The following is a 25,485-nucleotide window of genomic DNA, read 5'->3' as shown; positions in this document are numbered from 1 at the left end:
AAAATCACATAACCCTCGGGATATCACTTATTACGAAATAGTAAACATGTAAGAAATGGACCTTTCTAATTTTACAAGTAAAGAAAAATGGCTGACCTCTGGACCTGGTGACTTCAGGATTTGGTTTGGGTGGCTTTTTATTTCTCAATCTCCAAGTCTATTTCATATTGACCTCCACCAACATCCTGCATGAAATAAAACGGCAAAGTGAAAAAAGTGACATTTGAATAAATGTCAAAACAGTCCAGATCATCCCAGCAAGGCTATTAAAAGGTTTCAATTAGGTTATATTTAGAACCTAAAACAATTAGAACCTAAAATAACTTTTTACCTTCTAGGACTTTCCAACCATCAATGGAACAAAGAACCCAATATGCTGATCTGCAGGACCTGTTACTTTTAGATGCTTTTTTAATTCGAGAGAATCCTATAGCCAAATCAAGTACCAAATACAGTGAGGGAATGAGTTCTTGATGAGAAAAGGGCTGTTTGCTGAACCTATGGTCATTGAAGAACCTTGAACTGCTCCTTTCCATACTTTTCAAAATGAAATTTCAGCAAAATCTTTGATTTTTTACTTTGATTTTGATGGTCCAACCAGAGAAGGATCCTGGTAGAAGCTATTAAATAACACAATAGCAAATCTGGCACAGGCGTGGACCTCATAACCTGGCATGATCACAGTATCCAGAAGAAAAGGATTTTGACAAATACCAAAGAATATGCTCTAGAATCTAGATCCAAGCTACTGTGAAAGTAGTCCATGTGACTCATGGGCTATAGAACTGACTCAAGTTTTGTGAAATGGGTCAAATTATTAATTGAAAAGATCCAACTCCAAAGAATAATTAATTATCAAATTGGACACCGTAGCTCACTTTTTGAGAGTTCGTAAGATAATTTGCACTCTAAAAAATAGCAGTTCTTTATTGGCATTGATGGTTCCATGAAGAACCTTTAACATCCACAGAACCTTTCCATTCCACATTCTTTATAGTGAAAAAAAGGTTCTTTAGATGATTCAAATGTTCTTCACACTAAGAAAAAAGGGTGTTTACTGAAACGTTCTTTGGGGAATTCTTCCATGGCATCGCTGCAAAAAAAAAACCCTTTGGAACCTTTATTTTCAAGAGTGTATGGCAAGATTTTCTGTGAATTTTGTTGTTTGGTTTCAGAATATACAGTAGTGAATAGTCATTCTGTATGGACTAGTTTTATGACCAACTTTGATGGTTCTTCTTTGTCATTTTGGAGCTTAACAGTCCTATACCCTATTCATTTTCATTATATTTATAAATAGTGGCTAGTATAAATGTGTCTACAGGACGAGGAAAGTCATAAAGGTTAGGAACAATATGAGGGTGATTTAATGATGACTTTCGGGTGAACTAGTCCTTTTAAAATCACAGTATTACCAGGCTATGACACAGCCATGCCACTGCTCTCCAAGACATTACATCTGACTCTTGTTATGCCCTGGCAGGGCTAGTGTAATATTTTGGTAACCTTAGGCATTTAATGAGCCTGGTTGTAATAAGACAGTCACGTAAGCTTCCCACGAGTCCTCCATTTATAACACTGACAGGTGTTGCGTGAAATTCGCCCTTTGCATCAGCTGGTAGGTAAAGAGCCAGAAGAATTGACATCTGCTAGGGCAATCTTGCCTGGTCAGTGTGTTGTATTTACATTAACAGAAACAAACATCTGTATGTAGTACACTACCGTTCAAAAGTTTGAGGTCGGTAAGATTTTTAATGTTTTTCAAAGAAGCTCACCAAGGCTGCATTTGTTTGATCAAAAATACAGTAAAAACGGCAATATTGTGCAACATTATTACAATTTAAAACAACTTGTATTTTAATATATTTTAAAATGTAATTTATTCCTGTGTTTCAGCATCATTACTCTAGTCTTCAGTGTCACACGTGTCCTAATGCATTCTTGCTAAATAGACGTATTCATTTCTTTCTTCAAATTTTTTTTCAAAACAAATGGGACTGATTGAGAAGGCCATCAACTTATGACCTTTAATTCATAGGGGTAGTAAATTATGTTTTAAGTCAGTCTCTCTCTGGCAGACTGTTAAGGTAAAAATAAATTAGGCCTTTTAATGATTAGGTCACACCTTTAGGTTTTATTTTCAGCGCAAATGGATGTAAGACGACAGGTCACTGCTGAGTTCTCAGAGTGCCCTTATAATGTATTTATTGGAGGATGTCTTTAAAAGTAGATTTGATTAATAGTAAGAGTGACAGTTTAAGAGGTAGAGGAGTATGTGTTAAGGTCAGAAATAAGATGGAAGACTGGCGTGTGCGTGTGTGTGTGTGTACAGAGCAAGAAAACATTTAGAGGCCATAGTGGGGAAACAATCTTGATTAAATCTATGAGAGATAAACATCTAGTACCTGAATGTGAGCATATTAAGTCTTTATTGGAGCAGGTCGGTTCACTCAGTGGCCATCTTGGTTGCACTATTTTCTAGGCATGCAAATCCAGCTCCTATGTACTTGATTGGGGAAAGACAGAAATGTCCAAAGCATAAATACTACAAATAGCATAGTTTATTTATTTTAAAAATCTTTTACATTTGCATTAGTTTGTTTTTTAGGTTAGCCCAGCTAATGCTAGTAAAAACAAACAAACAAAACAAAAACAAACAAAAAACCTGAAAGGCTCTTTTGACAATAGCTGTCCTATTGATTTATCCCAAACTATTTTCTTCTAGTGATCTGGAAGCCCATTTCCACCACATAAGAAAACATGCTTTGGTAAATCATAATTATGAAATACAAAGTTACAATTGACCGTTTGCAAAGACCCGCCTCCTTTAGTTACTGTTGCTATGTCCGACAAGCCATGGCGCTCTCACACTATACACACATTCTCACGTAGAGAAAATACATCGCGGAGCAAAGAGGACATGGACAACACGCCGACAGACAGGACAGACCAAGTTACTTTTGATATGAAACAAAGTCTCAAATTTGAAATTGTAATTTTTTTAAGAAATGTAAACAATAAATACCGTTTTGTGGCTTTTTAATGTGTCGTGATCGCTGTAGCGCCTCAGTTATAGCTGCCCGTGAACCGATTATCTCTTCCTTCTAGTTCATTGATGAGCATGAAATAAACATGAACACTAAAAGAAATGTTGTTTGAACCGTGGAAAGACGTCAGGACACACTGTTTTTCAAGTTCAAGTCCACCGACGTTAATCTACTAACTCGCCTGACTGCTTTGTCGGACAAAACGGCAGATTCGGCGATGTGATTGATCAGATCACCTGTCAATCAAACTTGCGGCAAAGGGTGAATTATGAGATAAAAGTCAAAATTATGAATACAAACATATTAAATCGTAGTTATGAGATTAAAACATCAAAATTATGACATAAACAGCATAAATTGTGACTTAGAAATCATAACTTTTTACCACATAACTATGAATTAGTCTGTCATAATTATGAATTCATCTCATAATTTCAACTTCATAATTTTTATTTTATTTTACTTCATGATTTTTTTCTTATATGGCGGAAATGGGCTTCCATAGTCTTCTCCTATACTTTGATATAAATGTATCTAATAAATGTAAATATATATAGTACAGTTTTATGTACTACTAGTATATGAAGTATATGAGAAATTGTACATTTCACCCAGTTACAACAATATAATCAAATGTTACGTCAACACAAGAAATTCTAGGTGTATATACAAATGTTTAGTCATTTCCATTTCCAATAAGAATCAAATCTGAGGATAGGAAAAGTAGGAGGTAGGAAAAATGCAAAGAAAAAAGTTAAAGAAAAGGTAAAAAAAATCAGTTTTATGTGATGTGATCTAGAACCTGGATGAGAATCGCATCTATGACATCACTGCTGTAGTTCACATGCTCAAGATGAAGAGAAGGAATGAAAGACCCCAGCAGACGGCTCCAGTTTAGACGCAGTGTCCTCAGTTCGGAGCTGTCATCTTTCTCTTCCTTGCCTCTCTTGCTCTGTTCCCTGAGCTCCGACAGTTGACGCTTTAGCTGATCACACAGGGCAGAAAGGCTGGTCTTCTCCTCCTCTACCCTCTCCAGCTAGACACAGCACATAGAAAATTCAATACACTTAGAAAAAAACATGCATAAATAAACTTTTGTAGTTCCAGAAGAAAATAGGAGTAGTGCTGGCCTGTGCAAAAGTCAGTGCCACAATGCTAGTGCTGCTATAGTGTTCTATGAGGTTGCTAGAATTTCTAGATTGCTAGAAGATTAATCGCTAGACATTTGTAAACCGGTAGAGATTTTGGACTATCGCCTCTAAAATATATATATATAGTAGTAGTAGAGTGTGTGTGTGTGTGTGTGTGTGTGTGTGTGTGTGTGTGTGTGTGTGTGTGTGTGTGTGTGTGTGTGTGTGTGTGTGTGTGTGTGTGTGTGTGTGTGTGTGTGTGTGTGTGTGTGTGTGTGTGTGTGTGTGTGTGTGTGTGTGTGTGTGTGTGTGTGTGTTTGTCAAAATGCCCGTCTTTGCAAGTATCCTTGTAAACACAGTCGTTTATGTCTTAAGTGAACATAAACAGTTGAGAAAGGAAGTGTATGTGTATTGTTCAGTAGGCTATATTAGATCAGTGCATTCGGTCTTAAAGTGACGGAAGCCTAATAAACCTGCTTCTGTCTGTGTTTTTGTACATTTGATTACTTTATACAATTTATGCAGTATTTTTAGGCCTATCTAGTGCTTGAAGTATTTCAGGTAGGTCAATTGTATTTGTGTCATTGTTGTATTGTAGTTTTTTGTCCTATTGCTTGTAATTAGTTTCTTTGTTCCTATTTTATCATTGACTGTTTACTTGTCTTCAGTGAGCTTGATAGTACTGTATATATATACTTATGTTAGTTAGGTCAGTATTAGTTTGATGAGATTTATGAAATGTCAATTATATCAAAAATTTATATCATAAAAACTTTATTTAAAACAAAAATAACTATATTGTGAAACATATCCTTTTCATGAAATAAAATAACTCATATCACCCAGCCCTATCCAAAACATAATCAATATAACCAATCCTCAAGCAGTGTTGTTATACAGTAACTAAAACTAAAGCTATTCATTTGTTTCATTATTTGAAATAAAGTGGAAATAAAATAAAAAATAACTATCAGATGAAAAAGTTAAACTTAGAAACCTAAATCAAAATTAGAAAGTAACTCAAATTACTAAAACTGAAATAAATATGAAGGCTAAATAGAAATGTAAAAAAAAAATTATAATAATTACTAAAACATTGAAAAAAGAAAATATAAATATAAAAGCAAATTAAAAATAATCATAAATACTATATAAATAATACTGAAATAACAAGTCTCTATATGATATTTATTTATTTATTTTACTCATTTCTAACCTTTATGAATAATAAAAATAGCTTATATAGTTATATACCCATTTGGTTAGTTTAGTTAATGCATTAGTTAACATGGACTACCAATGAACAATACTTCTACAGCATTTAATTAGTTCATTTGAACATTTACTAATACATTTTTTACTTTTAAATAAAAAGTTAGATATTTTATTGTTAGTTAATGCACTGTGAACTAACATGAATAAACAGTTAATTGTATTTTATATTTGTATTTTAACTAACATAATTAAAAGGTAATGAATGCTGTAATAATATATTGCTCATTGTATAAAAAATGATCATAGTCATTGCATTACCTCGTGAAATTATTTTAAGTTTAAGTTATACAAGATTTAACTTTAAGTCAGTTTAATATTATTTAAGTTTAAATGACTTGTACAGTCGATTTGATTATACTTAAAAAATTTAAGGCAGCAACTGAACTTAAGTTAAGTTGAAATAGGTGGATTTGTTTTTGCAGCGTAGGTAGTTCATGTTAACTAATGCATTAACTAATGATAACAAATAAGACCTTATTGTAAAGTGTTACCAGGAGCAAGAAACATCTTACTAACAACCATCCCACATCTCAAATCAATCCGCTCTGCCTCTTACCCTGCTGATGAGCTGGTCCCTTTCGTCCTCCAGGGTGGCGCTGTGCTCTCTAAGCACCTCCAGTTCCTGTCGGCACACGTCTCTCTCCTCCGCCGTTTCATGCATCAGCTCCATTAGCTCATCCTGCCACTGTTGCACCTCTGTCAAGTTCCATTCCTCTTCCTCCTCCTCTTCTTCATCATCAACATGACCTTCATGATGCACCACAACTTTATTCGCATTTTTCAAGGGCAATTCGATTATCTCCTCCGCAGCTGAGCTGTATCCCCTCCCTGTCCCAGATGATGCATCTTTTTCACATGTCTCTTCTGCATCAGCGGGCCCCTGATGCGACTCAAATCCCTCCATCATTCCGCTCTCAGCTTTGGTCACGAGTGTGTCAGATTGAGCAAGAATATTTCTCTCCTTATTCAAAACAGGCCAGGAGTGAGACTGCGAGGAGAGCTCTTGTGGTGCGGTGAGAGGGGGGACAAGAGAGGATGGTGTCTGTTTTTCTAGGGTAAAAAACATCTGTTTTGCTCTGTAAATATATTTAAAAACAGTTTTGTTTACTATAGAAATATGGGTAGCACTTTATTTTACAGTCCTTTTCCGCATGTACATACTATGTACTTCGTATAGTAATTACAATAACTCGGTAGTAACTACAGGTACTAACCCTGTACCTACACCTAAACCTTAAAGAGCACCTATCATGGCATCTAAAATGTTCCAAATATTGTTTTAGAAGTCCCCAACAACAGTTTTGAATGCATGCAATGACAAAAAAGACTTTAGTTTTCTTATAATATGCATTTATTTTTACCTGTTTTGACAGCGATTCTCAAATGATTCCTTTAGTGATTCACTTTTCAAAACCCCGCCTTTACGTGACGCTAATCTGCGGTGATTGGTCCGATGACCCAGTCAGTTGTGATTGGTATAGTCTGTGCAGATATTATCGGAAACGGAACGCCCATCAAAGTCTTATAGTGACAGTAATTTGTTAATATGTGTCAGGAGTTATGAATATGAAAACCGCGTCGGTACCGTTTGATTGTAATATGAGCCTCAGCTGATCTCATTCATAAAAAAACTCCTCTATTCTCCTCACGAAGACTCGCGACAAATCAACATCCCTCAGGGCTTTTAGTTCAAAAGTGTGCAGATGAGGAGACCTATTGATAGATTCTCATGTCTGTGTCAAATTTCTAAACGGAGGAGTATTTTTTATTCAATACTTCCTCAAAATGCGCAGATATAGCCTAATCATGAGCGATTGAGTCTCTTATGTGTTGTTTTCAATTCATCCTGGCAGCCGGAGGGCGCTCTGTGCACATGTAGTCCATATATGGTACAGACAGACGAAGAAGAACCATGTGCCATAATAGAAGTCCATAATAAAAGCTTCCTGAGATCGCGAAACATGCAAATAGAGACATTTGACAATTAAATAAACACACAATCGCGACAATGTATGGTTTGTCTTCAAGCCACTTAGTCTTCAAATGCTCATCCTTGGGCAGATGAAAAAAGTTTGCTTTTGAGTCGCACTTCAGAACACAGCGTCTCGTCGCCATGATGTTTTCTAGTTTTCACTGGCGTCTTGGAGCGCAATAAGTGGGCGTATCGTATTCAAATAACTTGACAAGTTGACGTCATCTAGTCAGAGAAAAAGCTTCGGTCTTCTAACGATTCTTAAAAATGACTCAGAGTCGACTCTTACTTTTGAAAGAAAATAACTATATATACGGTGCACTGTCATATTTCAAAACTTTGCAGGATGTTTTTGTTCACTTAGATCTATGTTACACACTACATGAAAGGTAAATTTCAAAATTCCATGATAGGTGCTCTTTAAAAGCATATTTCAACCAAAAATACAAATCCAGTCATCATTTACTCACCCTCAAGTTGTTTCAAACCTGTATGAGTTTCTTTCTTCTGCTGAACACAAAAGAAGATATTCTGAAGAATGTTGGTAACCAGACAGTTGTCGGTAGCCGATAGCTATATGTTTCCATCCAACTATTTTCATGCGCATTTTGGGATATTGCATAAAGAACTGCTGGATGGAAATGGCAAGATGCGCCTAAATTCTAATGCGCAATAAAAATTTTATCCAATAAGAAAACACACACATAAACTACTATGGAAACATATTTAGCGAATAAATACCTCAATGCGCATCAAAAAAAATCATGTGATTGTGCGATGGGATGGCATAACTGGACTAACCAGTGGACTGATTTTGTTGCACAGCATCTAAAAATGCTGGTTTGGATGTTCTGATTCTGAAATGCCTGAGCAAAGTCTGTCGTCAAAGAGGTTTGGTATAATAATCTTCCAGAAACTGTCTTACAAAACTGCATTCCCAAACAGCAGCATCTGCCTCTGAAAGCAAGTTTATTGCGTTTCGTCTGCACGCTCTGAGACGCAAGTAATGTATTATATATGAAAAAGATTATATACAGTGGCGTCCACTTTTCTTAGTGATATTTAGCACCATTTTATCAGGAAGTTATTATATTTGTTCTCTTCGACTCACTGGATGGAAACGCTGCTTTATTTGCAAATGTTTTTTTTTTATTTTGCGACTTTGGATGAAAACATAGCCTTTGACTTCCATAGTAGGGGAAAAACAATACAATGGAAGTCAATGGCTACCATCAACTGTCTGGTTCCCAACATTCTTCAAAATATCTTCTCTTGTGTTCAACATGCATTTGTTCTTCTGTTGAACACAAAAGATATTTTGAAAAACGTCTCTGTGGTGGTTTCTTTCATACAATGAAAGTCAATGGGGTTTAATGTTGTTGACAATTATTGTATGGACCGTTTAAAAAACAAGAAACATTCTTCAAGAAATCTTATTTTGTGTTCCGCAAAGGAAAGAAAGTCATTCAGGTTTGGAATGACATTACATGACATGGTGAGCAAATGAGGATTATTCCTTTAAGGCAAGTTAAGTGTGCCATTTTAGAAAGGACAATTGAGTCTGTACCTTTAAAGGCAACATGTTAAATTTATTTTAGAATCATTTTGATGAATCATGTGACACTAATAGCTGCTGAAAACTTAGCTTTCTGCAATCACAGAAATAAATTACATTTTAAAACATTGTTTTATAAATCATCTTAAAATGTAACTTGATATGTTACAGTAAATACAGTGAAAATATGTATAAAACACTCAAGTTTGTTAATGTGGTTTGTTCATACAGATATCACCATTGCAGAAAACACTATTACAATTTTGTATTTTTCAGCTGAGCGAAAACTAGATGAAAACAAGCTTATTGTAATGAAAAGCCAAAGTGTAAGGGGGCTCTAATGACGCATGTCATTAACACAACCAAAAGCCACATTAGAGCCTCTCAAACTAAGCGGTAAGGCGATTCAAAGCTATTTTAGTATGGCTTTTATGTGGCATGCTAGCATTTTTACCAGACAAAACAGAGGCTGGTGGATGTCTGGGTGCCTGGCGGGCTGTTAACACTCCTGGTTGATCCTTTATCTGTGAGCTCTAAAAGGAGAAGACAAGATTCTGAAATATTGCTTTTTGATGAATAATCAGTTTGCATTAGCATCTGGGACACATGATTTTTTTTTTTTCATTTGGTTGCTTTAATACTTTCAAAAGATTTAGAGTATCATAATATCTACCCTGAACTTCATAGAGTTAAACTGGATAAGCCAGCTGAAATTTCAGCCATACATTATAAAGCCCCAATTTAGTTTTTGCTGAATTTTGAAGTATTATGCTATATTAACGGTTCCTAATTTTATTTTGGAGGTCAACTACAATAGGCTTACATAAGGCTCGAAATTGCGACCATTTTGGTCGCATATGCGCCCGAGATATAATCTGTGCGATCTCAGAAAATGTTTGGGACTATTTGTGTGAGTGCAAATAATGTTTGAGGTGCGACTTGTTTTCATTTCTCTTCAAAACGTTCGCTAGTTACTGCACAGTATGTGCCTGCTGTGAGCTGATACAGTGACCGGTGGTCCACCTTACTATCACAACCAAGTAAACTTCATCTTCGCTCATAACATTAAAGCAGACTTTAGGTTGGCTAATATTAGCCTTCAATTGCTTTCATTACGTTCTGTTGTGACAGGGAGCTTACTAGCGTGCAGTACATATGTTAAGAGCTGAAGAGAGAAGGATATGTTTTTTTTTTTTTAAATGGGTGGAAGGTTTTTTTTTTTTTTTTTTTTTTTTTGAAGGGGCACGCACATGAAAGATAATTGTATTTGCCCGACCGGTCAAGTAGCCTGATTAAAACGTCAACCACAAAAAAAAAAAAAAAACTAAGATATCCTCTAAACGAGAATGATTCAATTTCTGATTGTATTTCATTTCATGTAATTGGCGATTGATGGTGGATAATAGGCTAATGTATGTATGTACTACGTACTATAATGTTACTGACTGTAACAAGGTTGCGCTGTTGAGGCTCGCGCAGCCTCTTGAGGAGAAAATCAACACAAATCAGCACAGCAGCACACACAAAGATTGAAAATGTGGCATTAATTTCATACAACAGTTCAATAAACAGTTAAAAATCAAATCACTTACACTTTAGACGCAATATCGACTGTTTTTGTTCTGTTTCAGCAGCGAAAGTAGTTCCAAACAAAGCTCACAGCGCGTCTCACAGCAACACTTCATTGATTCAGCATTTTGAATGAATCAGTTGAGTCAAAGATTCAATGATCCATTCACAAACAACTGCCTCATTCTTGAACGAATCAGCCGTTTGACTGAATCGTTTGGATGAATGACTCATGACTCAGTAGTGTCATAGTGTCTTATTATTCCAACTGAATTTATTGATCAAATTTAAGACTTTAAATTGAAAGATGAAGATTACATTTAATAATATTAGGGTAAAATGCCATTTATAAAGGTAAAAAAAAATGCCCTTGAGGTAAATATCACAAATATGCAGATTTAAATGGCTATGATAGAACGGATAGAACACTGGTGAGAATATTGCTTCTGAATAAATGATTTTTTTTTTAACACACACACACAAAAAAAAATCCAGACAAGCAACTTTTTTATTCTGACAATTGAATGACCGATTAACCGACACCAGTGCTAAAGTAATAAAGTTAATTTCGAGCCCTCAAGGTCAAAAATAAAACACTTGTTCAGCATCACCTCTTTCTTACAGTGCCTGAAACGGTTCGATAAAGGATTCGGTCTCTCTAAACTTCTCCTTTAAGGGAGCCTAATCTGCTCTGATTGGTCAGATTGGTCCAGTCTGTTGTGATTGTATACTGCTGAAAAAAAATGAAAGGCTATAACCATATCTGAATTTCAGCTCTGGAGACTTCCTCAGCACATGTATAGGCTACACAGTGATCTGTACAATAACAATGGTGTCGGTTTTTATCAATTCGAGCCCGAGTCTTCATCCTTTGGAAGTGCGTACAAAGTGGATTTGCTTTCACAGCGTCTTCTCAACATGTCGACAACACAATCCAAACTCTTCCAGGCATCAGTTACAACTACAGAGTTTGCAGGCGGGTCAAAGTAAACGTTCGCAGGTAGCCAATGAAGACCATAGACTGGCATTATGCAAATTTGTTACAAACATACGTTCGAGCAGGAAATAAGACTGGAATTACTGAATTATTTTTTTTTTTTTTTCTGATTTCCTGATAATTCGAGACAATAACTCCACTTATTATGTGCTTTGATCTTTGACATTTTGAACAGCTATATTACACTCCTAGGGAACTGATACAGTAATACCTAGCAACTAATACATCTAATTGAATCCTAGAATTGTACGTTTGCCATTTTTATCCCTTTCCGTTCTCACAATTAAAGATAAAAAGAGGAAATACAGGAAATTCAAGGAAAAATGAAATGATAACCCTTTCACAAACGTACCTAATGAGATAATCCAAGCTGATTTATTAGCATTGGCTACTTGAGTATTGCAAATGTTCTCACCTCTGGAACATTCTCCTCGAGCAGATTCTTTGCATTTCTCCTCCTGAATAAGTTCAGAATATCATACCGATTATGGCTTTCTTAATAATCTCAAGAAACGGTAACACTTTAGAGTAGGGTCCAATTTTCACTATTAACTAGTTATTAGCTATTAGCATGCATATTAGAATATTGGCTGTTTATAAAGCACATATGAATGCCTTATTTTGCATGACCATATTCTACATCCCTTAACCTAAACTTAACAACTTACTAACTATTACTATGCAGTAATTAGGAGTTTATTGAAGCAAATCATAGATAAGAGCTAGTTAATAGTGACAAATGGACCCTAATCTAAAGTTTGACCCTAGAAACAATCAGCAATATTGACAGCACAACTTACTGCCGTTTAAAGGGTTTAGGGTACGACTTCTGATCTTCCTCCTCATTGTCTAGTTCTTCCTCTACCAAGCAGGCCCTGTGTGGAGTTTACAGTAAGGTGACAATAAAACTAACAATAATTATATTGAGAAATGGAGCAAGGAGTTTTTTCGGCCTGATACGGGTCATGATCCCCAGTCCCCACCCACCCCCACACCCCTGTGTTACCCAGTTACTGTGCTCCTCAAATATTTGGCTACCTTTGGGTTTCTTTAACCTTCAAACGTCTTCTCCCAGATACACCAGACCCCTCCTAATCCCTCTTTCCATTTTCACTCATAATATCATGGCAAAACTGCTTTGTTGCTGTCACCTGAACTGTGGGTCATAGTTCATGCTGCAAAACCATTTATCCGGCAGCTCAGTGATGCCGTCTGGAAGCCTCCTCCACTTCAGGCAGCAGTCACACTGTACCCAGACTTGATCTGGAACTTTCCTTGAAGAGGACACAGGTAAGTCGATGAAATATCAAAGGGATAGTTCACCTAAACATGAAAATTCTGCCATCATTTCACAGGTCGTTTCAAAACCAAGACTTCCAAAGTTTTTAAGAATGTGTTTTACAATGGATGAATATGAGAGCATTTATGCTCCACAAAGCAATATAAAAGTCTTAAAACTATAGTTTATATATACAAACAAACCAATATACAGTGGGGCAAAAAAGTATTTAGTCAGCCACCAATTGTGCAAGTTCTCCCGCTTAAAAAGATGAGAGAGGCCTGTAATTTTCATCATAGGTACACTTCAACTTTGAGACATTGTCTGATTTTTAAAATAATTTATTTGCAAATAAGTATTTGGTCAATAACAAAAGTTCATCTCAATACTTTGTTATATACCCTTTGTTGGCAATGACAGAGGTCAAACGTTTTTGACCTCTCCACAAGTCTCCACAAGGTTTTTACACACTGTTGCTGGTAGTTTGGCCCATTCCTCCATGCAGATCTCCTCTAGAGCAGTGATGTTTTGGGGCTGTCGCTGGGCAACACACATTTTTGTGTGTTCATTTTTGTGTGTTTGTTGGGAGCTGCTGCTCCCGGCCCCCTTTCAGGAAGAAGGCGGAGATTCAAGAGCTCATGTTGGCAGCTCTGATTGCCTCATGCAGACACGCACTGAAAAGGTCAAAAACTGTTCAGCCTTTTATGTTCAAACCGAAGTCAGACAATGATGGACAGACTCAAGAACATGTACAAAGCAACAGGACGTTCCTAAATAGTTAGTTGATGAATTTATGTAGCTGATGTGGAGTTAAGTCATGGATTAGCATATTCTGTTGATAATCTATAAATCGCTGGTGTGTGAACTGTTATAAGATGCCTACAGAGCCAAATAATATATGCCGAATGAAGATAGAACAGGTATAGTTTAGTTTAATTACGGTTATATCTTATGTTGCCGTCTTGCTTTTATGACATGCTATTGCATTTGTGTTACGTACTGTATTGCAATAAATGTGAAAAAACGGATGCGACAGCTTGAGCAGACTCCCAAATGTGCTCGACTTCAACAACTCTTCCTCTTCTCAACATGGCCTCACCGGGGGCAGGGTTTATGTCAATTTTAAGGTTTGTGATGTCACTAACCTGTGAATAAGCTTGTTGTAGTCCCTACCAGCCGCTTGTTGTAGTCCTTAAAAAGCGATTTCTATGAAAGAAAATATCTCCCTTTGCTTTGAACTAAAGCAAGCGTCGTAACTTTGCAGATGTTGTTTATGCACAAACAGCAACATTACACAAAAGTGAATAAATAACCACCCCTTTAATTACTTCAAATCACTTGAATAAGCCAAGTATGACTAACGTTGATGTCACAATTTTCAGTGAATAATGACTTAAATTTAGGCTTGTTTCTCTCCAAAAGTCATCGGATGACTTTAGAAGATTTGGAATTTAAAGCATGAGTCATATAGCCCACTTTTATGGTGATTTTGCATCTTAAAAGCTGTAAAGACTGACATTTTTTTCAAAGTGTATCCTTTTGTGCAGTGTCATTTTAGTATTATTTACATAGTATTTTGAATTAGCTTTTATGTATTTTTTTTTATATTTTATTTCAGCTTTATTTCAGTTATTGAAAGCAATTTTAATAGTTTTAGTAACAGTAACAGTAACAACCCTGGTTTTATGTTCTGCAGACAAAAGTCATAAGGATTAGTAAATGATGACAGAGGTTTTATATTTGGGTGAATTTTTCCTTTAAATTAGCTAGAGATGTCCTTTAAACAATGTCATTTTTTGGGGGTTACTGGCAGGTTATTGATGGCAGTACTCACAACACATCCTCTATTGGTACTGTGCACTTTGGATCCTCTTTCTTTCGTTTGTAGGGGATTTCATTCCAATACTCCTCCAGCTTTATGCTGAGGTTGTGTATGATCTTCCTGTATAAAATTGTGCCTTTCCATCAAAGTAGCCTAAGGGCATCATTTGGGGTAAATGCCGGTAGAGTGATAAACAGCGTTTGTTCAGCGCACCTGTATTTATCGGTGTCATCAAAGTCTTGTTTGTTGTGAGTGGGCTGAAGGAAATTGCACTCTATAACACCAATAACGCCCACACCTTATCTTTCGGCCTGTTATAAAAGCAAACCACAGCTTTTAGTGTTGAATTGATGGTTAAAAGGAAGCAGAAGAAACATGCAATAATGTCTGGTTACCTTACATTGGCAGCTCACTTTCACGTATGGCTTTATTAGCCTGTTCTTATGGTACATCATAATCCCATAATGCTCTTTGCTTTTGGTGTTGTATCGGAAAGTGATCCGTATACGCTTAGTCTGAGCATAAAGTTGAGAAATGCTGAGACGTTGATGATGTTATATATATATATATATAAATGCACTCCAAAAAAACTATATATTTTGTAAGGATACAAGGAATGACGGCCTGTAGTTGTCCTGCGCGATATGAGCCAGACTCTTGGATATTAGCTGGCTCTTCACTCTTTGCCCTCGAATAATGATTTGCATGCGAGGCTTCAGGTATAAGATGCTACAGTATGCCTACATTACAAAAACATAAAGTATCAATCTAAACTGTCTCATTTTTAACCCTTCCAATTGACATATTTAAAACATAGACGCATATAGACATATAGAAACACGATAATGTAAATTCTTACTATCGATATAATTGCCTGCCACACTCTTGTGAGATGTGCTATGCTAGTATGCTCACCCGTAATGAATATTCACTTTCTGGAGTCATGGCGGGACCACTATTGCTCCTCTCACTGATGGTGGCCCTGATCAGAATGTCATATTAACCTGTGTCAAAGTCAAATTCAGTGTCGCCATTTGTGGTCCTGTAAAAAACACACAATTTACACACTAGTAGTGTTCAAAAGTTTGAGGTTGATAAGATTTTTTAAAAATGTCTCATGCTCACCAAGGCTGCATTTATTTGATCAGAAATACATTAAAGACAGAAATATTGTGAAATAGTATTGCAATTTAGACTACACGGCTGTTGAATGCTTGAATCTGAATGGTTGACGAGATAAGTAAAATGACATTCAAGATTCAAGATTCAAGAGTTTTATTTGTCACATACACAGTTATATACACAATATACAACTGGCAGTGAAATGTAAACAGGTCCGCTCCATGGACAGTGCAAATAACAGTTACAAGAAATTAAAATAGAAATAGAATAAAATTAGAATAAAAAGTATTAACATAAGTAGGATTATAAATAAATCAAGTAAAGATAAAAATGGAAATAAGATAAAATAAAAATATAAAAAATATGTGGATATGATAAGTGAGATAAACTGTAGACTTAAAAATAAGTGGTTAACATAAAATATATATATATGTATATATAAAGAAGTATAATGTGCAAGGTTTATTACAGGTTGTTACACAGTAACAATAGGAACGTAAAGTGCAGTGCAATAGCAGTATATGGATGTTAATGTTTAAACTGGATGTTTATGCGTGTGCGGGGTGAAGTGAAGTCACGTGACTGAGTTCAGGAGTCTGATGGCCTGGGGGAAGAAACTCCTCCTGAGTCTTTCAGTCTTTGCCATCAGGCTACGGAAGCGCTTACCAGATGGCAGCAGGGTGAAGTGAGAGTTTGCAGGGTGATTAATGTCTCTGATGATTTTAGTAGCTCTACCTCTGCAGCGTTTGGTGTAGATGTCCTGCAGAGACGGGAGAGCTGAGCCTGAGATGCGCTCGGATAAGCGCACCACTCTTTGCAGGGCTTTGGAATCGTGACTGGTGCTGTTCCCGTACCACGCTGTGATGCACTGAGTCAGGACACTTTCTATCGCCCCTCGATAGAAAGTTTTCAGGATGGCTGGTGAAACCCTGAATTTCCTCAGCTGGCGCAGGTGGTACAGTCTTTGCCTGGCTTTTTTCACCTGTGTCTGGATGTGTGTAGTCCAGGTCAGATCCTCGGAGATGTTCACACCCAGGTATTTGAAGCTGCTCACTCTCTCTACCGGTGTCCCGCTGATCATGAGAGGGGAGTATGACCGATGCTGTCTCTTCCTGAAGTCCACAATCAGTTCTTTGGTCTTGTTAACATTCAGAGAGAGACAGTTGTCCTGGCACCATGATGTCAGTTGCTCCACTTCGTCCAAGTATGCCGTCTCATTGTTGTTGGAGATGAGACCCAGGACAACAGTATCATCAGCAAACTTGATGATAGAGGTGGAGCTGTGTGTGGACAAACAGTCATGGGTGTAGAGAGAGTAGAGCAGGGGACTCAGCACACAGCCCTGTGGAGCTCCAACACTCAGGGTGATGGAGGTGGAGGTGAACTGGCCTACTCTCACCGCCTGGGGTCTGCCAGTGAGGAAATCTTCAATCCAGAGGCAGAGAGAAGAATTCAGGCCTAGATCCAGGAGTTTGTGTGTTAGCTTAATGGGAACTATGGTGTTAAAGGCTGAGCTATAGTCAATAAATAGCAACCTGACATAGTTCCCACTTTTGCTGTCGATGTGAGTGAGGCAGGAGTGAAGGACGTGAGAAATGGCATCTTCAGTCGATCTATTGGGACGATAGGCAAACTGAAGAGGGTCCAAAGTGTCAGGAATGGAGGAGCAAATGTTGTTTTTAATGAGTCTCTCAAAGACCTTCATGACTAAAGATGTGAGAGCCACTGGACGATAGTCATGAGATATTTTTTCTTGTTTTCTGAGAAAACCCCCCAAAATGAAGTGAGTTTTTGCTTGAAACAAGTACAATTATCTGTCCATGGGATAAGAAAAATAAGCTTGTTTCAAGATTAAAAAGAAAAGATTTCAAACAGAAACAAGCTTATTTTTCTTACCCCATGGACAGATAATTGTACTTGTTTCAAGCAAAAACTCACTTAATTTGGGGGGGGGGGGGTTCCTCAGAAAACAAGAAAAAATATCTTATGTCATTTTACTTATCTAGTAAATGCATCTTGATTTAAGAATTTTTAGATATTTAGGCCTAGACTAGAAACAAGATTTTCTAAATAAGAAAGGCATTTTTGCAGTGAACCAAAACCCACAACGACACTGTCCAAGCAAATAAATAAAGTAAACAATAGGATAAAAACAACAAATTATTTCCATGTTTTTTCCCCATAAAATTACGTTTAATTATGTACATACTCTCTTTCTCCCGCTCTCTCTGCTCTCAAACACACACACATACAGTACGGAAACACACTCGCACAGAAATGTGTTGTCAGCGCTGTTCTGATGATTTTTATCAATAAAATAGTTTAACAACTTAAAAACTACATGACATTTCTCACTAGCAAGGTAATAAAGGCGCTGTTCTTACAGTTTCGTATTAGTAGATGCTGCTGAAGAACACTGTTGAAAGAGACGCACAGACTGAGGGAATTCACATTCGCTCGCTCTCTCTCTAATAGCTGCATTTATAACAGCATTAGTCTGCTATCAGTGGCTGGAGCTTTCGTTACTAGCTCTAAAATGACAATTTGTAATTAGCAATGGAGGCTTGGGTTTAGATAAGAAATTAGTCCTGCACACAAGAGCGTTTTAAGGATAAAACCTGACAAATGTCTTGAAATACATCATCTGAACAATGTATAAATTGACTCTGGGTTGTTAAGGTGTGCACACCCAACCGCTTCGTGTTGTGACCGCATTACCACCTCGTGTGCATTATTTTTCCAATAATTCAACGGCCCATTGTCAATGCTTCCTTATTTAAACTGTTTTCTATTTGAATATACAGCATTTTAAAATGTAATTTATTCCTGTAATGGAAAAGCTGAATTTTCAACATCATTACTCAAGTCTCCGGTGTCACATGATCCTTCAGAAATCCTTCTAATATGCTGGTGCACTTCTTATTATTAAGAATATTGAAAACAGTTCAATTAAGTTGCTGCTTAATATTTTTGTGTAAACTATGAGACAATATTTCAGGATTCTTTGATGAATAGAAAGTTCAAAAGAACAGCATTTATTTGGAGTAAAAATCTTTTGTAACATTATGAATGTCTTTACTGTCACTTTACTCGTGGCCTAATGGTTAGAGAGTCAGACTGGTAACCCGATTCTCAATACCAGCAGGAAATGACTGAGGTGCCCTTGAGCAAGGCACATAACCCCCAATCGCTCCCTGGGCGCCACAGCAGGGTGTGTGTGTCCACGGTTTGCAGTGTGTGTGTGTGTGTGTGTGTGTGTGTGTTCACTACTCACTGCTCCTAATGTGTGTGTGCACTAACTAGACCCTTTTCACAGACTGTGATGATGCGTTTTAACGGTAAAATCCTGCAAAGTATTTTGTATTTTCTTGTTTTTTTTAAATGTATGAACATTTATAACACTAATACTTTGTATTATATTAATTTTGCATCAAATTACAAAAAACAAGTTACCGCCGCTGTGAGGGTGTTTCTAATACAGCATATGAGTGATGGTAAAAATTAACATCTTTCTCTCTTTTCACTGCCGTTATCAATCTCACTCTATTTTTTCCCTCTTTTTGAAAGCTGTGAAATCACTATTGTGGAGTTTTTCTTTTGCTATTTGAGCAAATGAGGACACAAAAAATATATATTTAATGTATACTCTCATTCGCCGCAATAAAAGTTGACCCAACTATGACGACTTCCGCTCTGAGAAACCTGGAAATCTGAAAAGGGTCTCTTGGATGGGTTAAAGGCAGAGGCCAAATTCCGAATATGGGTTACCATATTTGTAGCCTGGCTCCGCCCTCCTACGTACTTCCGCTCAATTTTCATTTTCCTTCAGTACTCCGTCTGGGATTGTGGTATATTCTCTGGTTTTCTCCGGTCAAATTTTAACCGGTCCAATCAGTGAACAGAGGGAGTGGCTGAGATCGATGACGTTTATGTCGTGCGCTGGTTTGAGATGACATGCGTCAAGACCAAACGTTAGCGATTGGTTATGGCAGATCCAGAGTGGCTCTGGGCAGATCCAATAGTTTTAAACTTCAACAGAGTTTAAGGAAGTTAACGCTTGTCAATGGAGAGAGGCCAGACTCTCGGTACAAATGAAATGTACGAGAGTCTGGTAGAGCAGGCTACCATACTTGGCCTTCACATGTCACTTTCTGGTCAATTTAATGTATGCTTGCTGAATAAACTCATATTGACCCCAAACTTTTGAACGATAGTGTACATCAGATCTAGCCTGGCATGGCCATACTCAATTCTAGTCAGAATATGAGTCTGGTACCGCTCCATTGAGCTTTGATTATGGGGCGTGTTTCAACCGAGCCAGGAAAGACCTCAATTGGATAGACCCACAACCAATCAGAGCAACGGATCGACGCGTAACGTTAGTTGTCAAATGTCAACAGAACTCAACTGCACTGTGTTACCAAATTCGTGTTTTTCTCCATGTCCGCGGGTTGAAGCGACCCCAATTATGTGATTATATAAACCCAGGAATGCGAATTTTAGCAGGCAACCTTGCCAAAATAACATATTTTGCCAACCAAACGCCATTTTTTTTCCAGAGAACCCCCCGGAAAGTTATTGTTTTGGGCTATAGTTTTGAGTAGCAATTGTGCGCGACATTGCAAAAACACTTAGAAACCCTGTCTGCACGCACGCTGGATTAAGTAACGTTACAAGCAAAAGATGAGTGTAAACGATCTTTGCCAGTAATAAAATAATTTAAGGATACACAGAGTACTTACCAACACGATCATCGTTTCTGAGAGAAATAGTGAAGGTGAATGCATATACGAACAAGTTCTCCGTTTAGGATAAGAGCAAATTCAACCCAAGAGCCTTCGATGACGTGGATGATTACTTTACTGTTGATCATCTGTCAATCATCGTCTAAAGCCCACCCTGACAATTTCATTGGTCCGAACAGTTTCTGTTCGGGCATAATTACTCCTCTATGGAGCGAGTCCAGACCGAATTGCCCGAGCAAAACATTTTGTGGGCGGGGCTAAATTCGGCTGGCATCCAGGCTACATCAGATCATCACCCAAGCCATGTATTTACTCACCCCCATCCCTTTATGCATGCCAGTAAGAGAGGCGGAGCTTACGTGCGAAGGTTCCAGATGATGATGCGTGTTCCTGTCTGTCCAGCAGCGCTGCAAACAGCTCTCTCTCTGAGCTGAAGAGAGAGTGTTTGAAGATCGCTCTCAGACTGGCTCCATCCTCCACGCTGGTGAGGTCAAGAGTTCAGTGTATCTCAAAGCTTAGGAAATTCATGCACATTTCGATGGTCCACTATAGCATTATTTTTAGTTTTCCCATCACATGAAAAGCTGCAATGATGAGCAGTCTTGTTGATTGCGTGAAGGCAGTGATCTCGTCATTGCAACGTTATTTCTCTCACAAAATGCTTTCACCACAACTGACAGCAAACACAACATCGACATGAATACAGTAAGAGCCTTGTTGTGCAGCATAACAGCGTCATTCATTATAACGACAGTTTGGGCATGTGTGCAGATACACTCGCGACGTGTGATTGACAGATCCGAACATTATAAAGAGAGTGTTCTTTGATCGCTTTCTGTAGTTTAATCATTTGAATAACGGATTTGTTTCATGCTACTAACAGAAACGATGTGAAGTTTAACGTTTTAAACTTCGTCAGTGGCTTGATTCACTGATGCATTAAGCTTAGGGCATCAAGACGGCCAGCGGCGGGACTGACAGTATGAAACGATTTAGAAACAAAGTCTGTGTGAACTTGAATGATTAGCTACACATCAGAAATCACTGATCACAGATCAGGCATTAATGAACACTGTTACTCACTGTTTGTGGCGGTGCTGTTGAATCCATATAGTAAAGTCTGTTTGTAAAGCCTGTGCTGACATTGCGACTGATAAACGGAATCCATTTTCTCCAAATTCTCTGGGCGGGCAAAGCAGAGGAAGGGCAGGTAACCTTTTCTCGTATGACAACATAACAGGGGAGATTTCAGATTGGCTCGTCTGAGCTCCCATTTTCTCAAAGGCAGAGCAGGACACCCAGAACTCGGTTTACACCTATCGAAATCTCTAGCCACTCGGGGACCATATACAGGCTAGGGGAACTCATATTAATGTTAAAAAAACCTCATAAAATGAAAATTTTATGCCATGGGACCTTTAAGCAAACAGTCTACAAATACTCTTATGAGAGTTAGAACATGTAGTTGCAAAGCTACTTATAGTTAGTTGAATTTCCCAAGTGGACCTTCAAAATAAAGTGTAACTACAAATTTAAATTAAAAATTAAAATAAATTTTTTATATTTGCACTATTTGCAATAAAACTGAAAGCAAAGCTGAAGAAGAGTACTGGTTACGTCCGTCGCGTCTAAAAGTGATCATAGGCACCAAGACTCGCTGAGCTCCGATGGCCTCGAGGTAAGACTGGGACAGGAGTCCAACACTCATGGTGTCTCTGGTCTTCGTGAAAACAATGGCATCTTTTCCCAGACGCATGGACCCTGATTTAAACCCATTGCCGTAAACACCAACTGGAATGTGAGATTTCGCTTCTTTCTTCTCGCTGAAACCAAAGCTTAAAAACATCAGGAAAATGTGTTAATATTATAAGCACAAACGTTCAAAATGTCTAATTGTTTTACACTTTTGACTCATCAAAGAATTAGGAAAAATTGTATCATGTTTTCTATATAAATATTAAAAAACACAGCTCAGTGAATGTGATTTCACCAAGAACAACATGTATCAACATCATACAACATTCAATCAACCAATCAGATTTGAAGGACAAATTTAGAGTTTATGTCAAGTTTAGGCTTACAACCAGGCTTAGGTGCCTCTACATCAGTGTTATTCACCCTCTGATTTTAGGGAGAAGTTATGGGCAGAGTTAGGGGTAGGGATAGGGTTAGGACTACATTTTAGGACAGGAATGTCATACTTAGAAAAAAAATAACAGTGACCGATGTTTTCAAAAGCACCGAATCATCACATTAGAATGATTTCTGAAGGATCATGTGACAACGATGCTGAAAATTCAGTTTTGTCATCACAGGAATGAATTACATTTTAAAATATATTCAAATAGAAAACAATTACTTTCAATTGTAATAAAATGTCACAAAATTACTATTTTTAATGTATTTATGATCGATCAAATAAATACAGCCTTGGTGAGCATATAAGATTTCTTTCAAAAACATCAAAAAATGGTACTATCACACATCTGATCATTACTTAATAGATCACCTGGTCAAAAGTTTACAGCTGCATTCATTCACAACTCTGGGCATGATAAGTATAGTAATTACAAGAAGCCAATTAGGTGTTCTTAATTGTTCTGGCAGTGGGCCCTAGTGCTCAGTGTTGGTTTAATGTTATAGGCTTTTAGTGCTAATGACATAAGACCACTGTGAATCCCTTGAATTAAGTGACTAGAGTTCTTGATTCTCTTGCAATTATAGCAACCAGTAATTACAAGTCACACACTTTTCACTTGCTGTACTTAAAATGAATAATAAATTAACTTAACTGCCTGGGTGCCACTGTCCACATTTGAGGACATTATATTTTAGTGAGTTTCTCTGACACCATACATGCCACAGTTTTAAGTCTGGGTGTCCTGTAAAGAGCACTTACAGGGCTTTTCATAGATACTTTGTTTTGAGGTTTCACCAGGACAACAACTTCTCCTTGGTCTTTAAAAATGACTGAATGATCAGTATGATAATATTTTGTAGTTATTTAAATAGGACTATTTTTCAAATTGTTTTGTTATAAATCAACATCTCATGGAAATGTTATGGGGTTTCTAATCAAAATATGACTTTCTGTTACAAAACGGCATTGCTTTTATACATGTTCACTGTAGAGGACACCCCGACTTAAAGCACGTTTATCAGGCATCTTAGGAGACACAAGTGAATAGAGAAAGAAATTACATATTAATATTCCTATAAAATATTAGATATTATTAAAAATGTTGCCAACTATTACTCCCATTATTACACATCTTTTTTCTTGACATGTTGCTCCAAGAACACATTAATATGCAAATTAGATGCAGTGTATAGATACATTGCATTGAATAGAAAAACCCATGTATAGACATTTTACACACACATATTGCATAAAGTAAAATAGTATCTCAATTAATTCCATTATATCTTTCATAACATAGTTGAGAATCATCTTTAAACAAAGTTTGGTTAAAAAAATAATGAAATTGATTGGTGAATGAAAAAAAATCCCATTGTTTTTGTCACACGTTTATTTTGTGTACACTTACGATGACATAGCATAACATATGAATAAAATATATATATATATATATATATATATATATATATATATATATATTTTTTTTTTTTTAAATGTTGTTTTCTCATTTGTTTCTTATGCTCTAGACATGCAAAAATGGGTTAAGTGAAAGAGGTTAAGTGATATCTCGATTGGACAGGCTTGCTTGTGGTGCTTTGTACCTGAGCATATTATGCAGTCTGGCTCTGGTCAAACCCTCCCCATTATCCCTTAAAGAGAGGCAGTCTAGTCCTCTGATGCGTGTCCAATCTATCCAGATCTGTCTGGCACGAACATCTGGGTCATAAGCATTATCTGCAACACAATTCCCTTTTCACTAAATAATATTCGACCAAAACTGGAACATCTAATATAGTGTTGTCAATTGTGCTAGACTACCGACTTCTTATCACACACCTCTGGCGATTTTTCCCCTTACGAAGAAGCTACTAGCGACAAATCTTGCGACTTTTTGGACTCCTGGGTTGTGTTCGAATTTCGAAATCGTCGCCTCATTCACTTGAACGAGGATTGCCCTATTTATTTCAGACACAGCCCTGTAGCAAGGCACTATATCATACTCATTCCCATGTCTGACAGAAAATATGTAAATGAAAACAGCTTTATTGAACATTCGGCTATGTATTAATACAAAAATACAGTATGTGAGCACGGGTTAGGGGAGAAGTTGGCCCGTGACATTAACTAGAGACATTTGAGCAGACCTTTTCCATTGAAAATAGCAACACTGATGAACTGTTTAATATGCCACTACCATAATGAGATCTTAATAGCAAACCCAACCTTTCAACATGTTGTCTGTTTTATCAAATAAGTCGACAAAAGAGTGATTTAGACAAGAGAACTCACCAACTAGCTCAGCTATAGCACTGAATGGCAAGATGTGGCTTGTAGAATTAGCATGAAGAAATTTGGGACTGATCTACATAGGGTAAAACAGGGTGTTGATAAGGAAAAAGAAGCATGGCATGCTAAAGGATAGCAGCGTTTTGCAAATTGACATACATCTTGCATTAGCTATTTAAATAGTTTTTTTTTTATGGATAGATTTGACTTAATAGAATTTGACTTTGAGGTAGAAAGTTATAATTCATTATAATAAAAAAAGACATTTTTAACAAAAAAAATATGTATTCTTATTTTTAAAAAAAGGTCAAAATGATTGCATTCTTTCACCTTTTTGAAAAACACAGTGGATCATAATAATCTACAAGAAAATGTATAAATGCATGCTACTTACTGTACTTACACACATTTTCTGGTGGCCATATTTGCAGGAAGATCTATGTTAGATATTGAAGAAAGCTGCAGAGAAGGTTTTGTTAACTAACCAACGAGCGTCTGTGTTTTTTGCTGTCTCTGTCCAGATATACCGTACACTCCAGCAATGTG

The 25,485-nt window shown here is 37.0% G+C and overlaps 1 protein-coding gene across 1 annotated transcript; it reads right to left on the bottom strand.

The window, feature by feature from the left end:
- Positions 1-3,828: 3,828 nt before the first annotated feature.
- Positions 3,829-25,107, bottom strand: morc3b (MORC family CW-type zinc finger 3b; the record flags this gene model as incomplete). The annotated part of the gene is given in 17 exon segments (XM_079813231.1): positions 3,829-4,083; positions 6,009-6,528; positions 12,346-12,420; positions 12,697-12,819; positions 14,659-14,766; positions 14,860-14,945; positions 14,949-14,957; positions 15,042-15,161; positions 15,258-15,386; positions 15,562-15,645; positions 15,649-15,688; positions 20,873-20,924; positions 20,927-20,994; positions 22,124-22,348; positions 24,255-24,387; positions 24,943-25,015; positions 25,099-25,107. Coding segments are annotated over 17 exon segments (2,109 nt in total).
- Between the last annotated feature and the right edge of the window lie 378 nt (positions 25,108-25,485).

Source organism: Gobio gobio (genome assembly GCF_949357685.1).
Source record: "Gobio gobio genome assembly, chromosome: 3".
NCBI classification, from domain to species: domain Eukaryota; kingdom Metazoa; phylum Chordata; class Actinopteri; order Cypriniformes; family Gobionidae; genus Gobio; species Gobio gobio.
The sequence above is the reverse complement of the archived record's forward strand: the minus strand, read 5'-3'. Positions and strand labels throughout refer to the sequence as shown.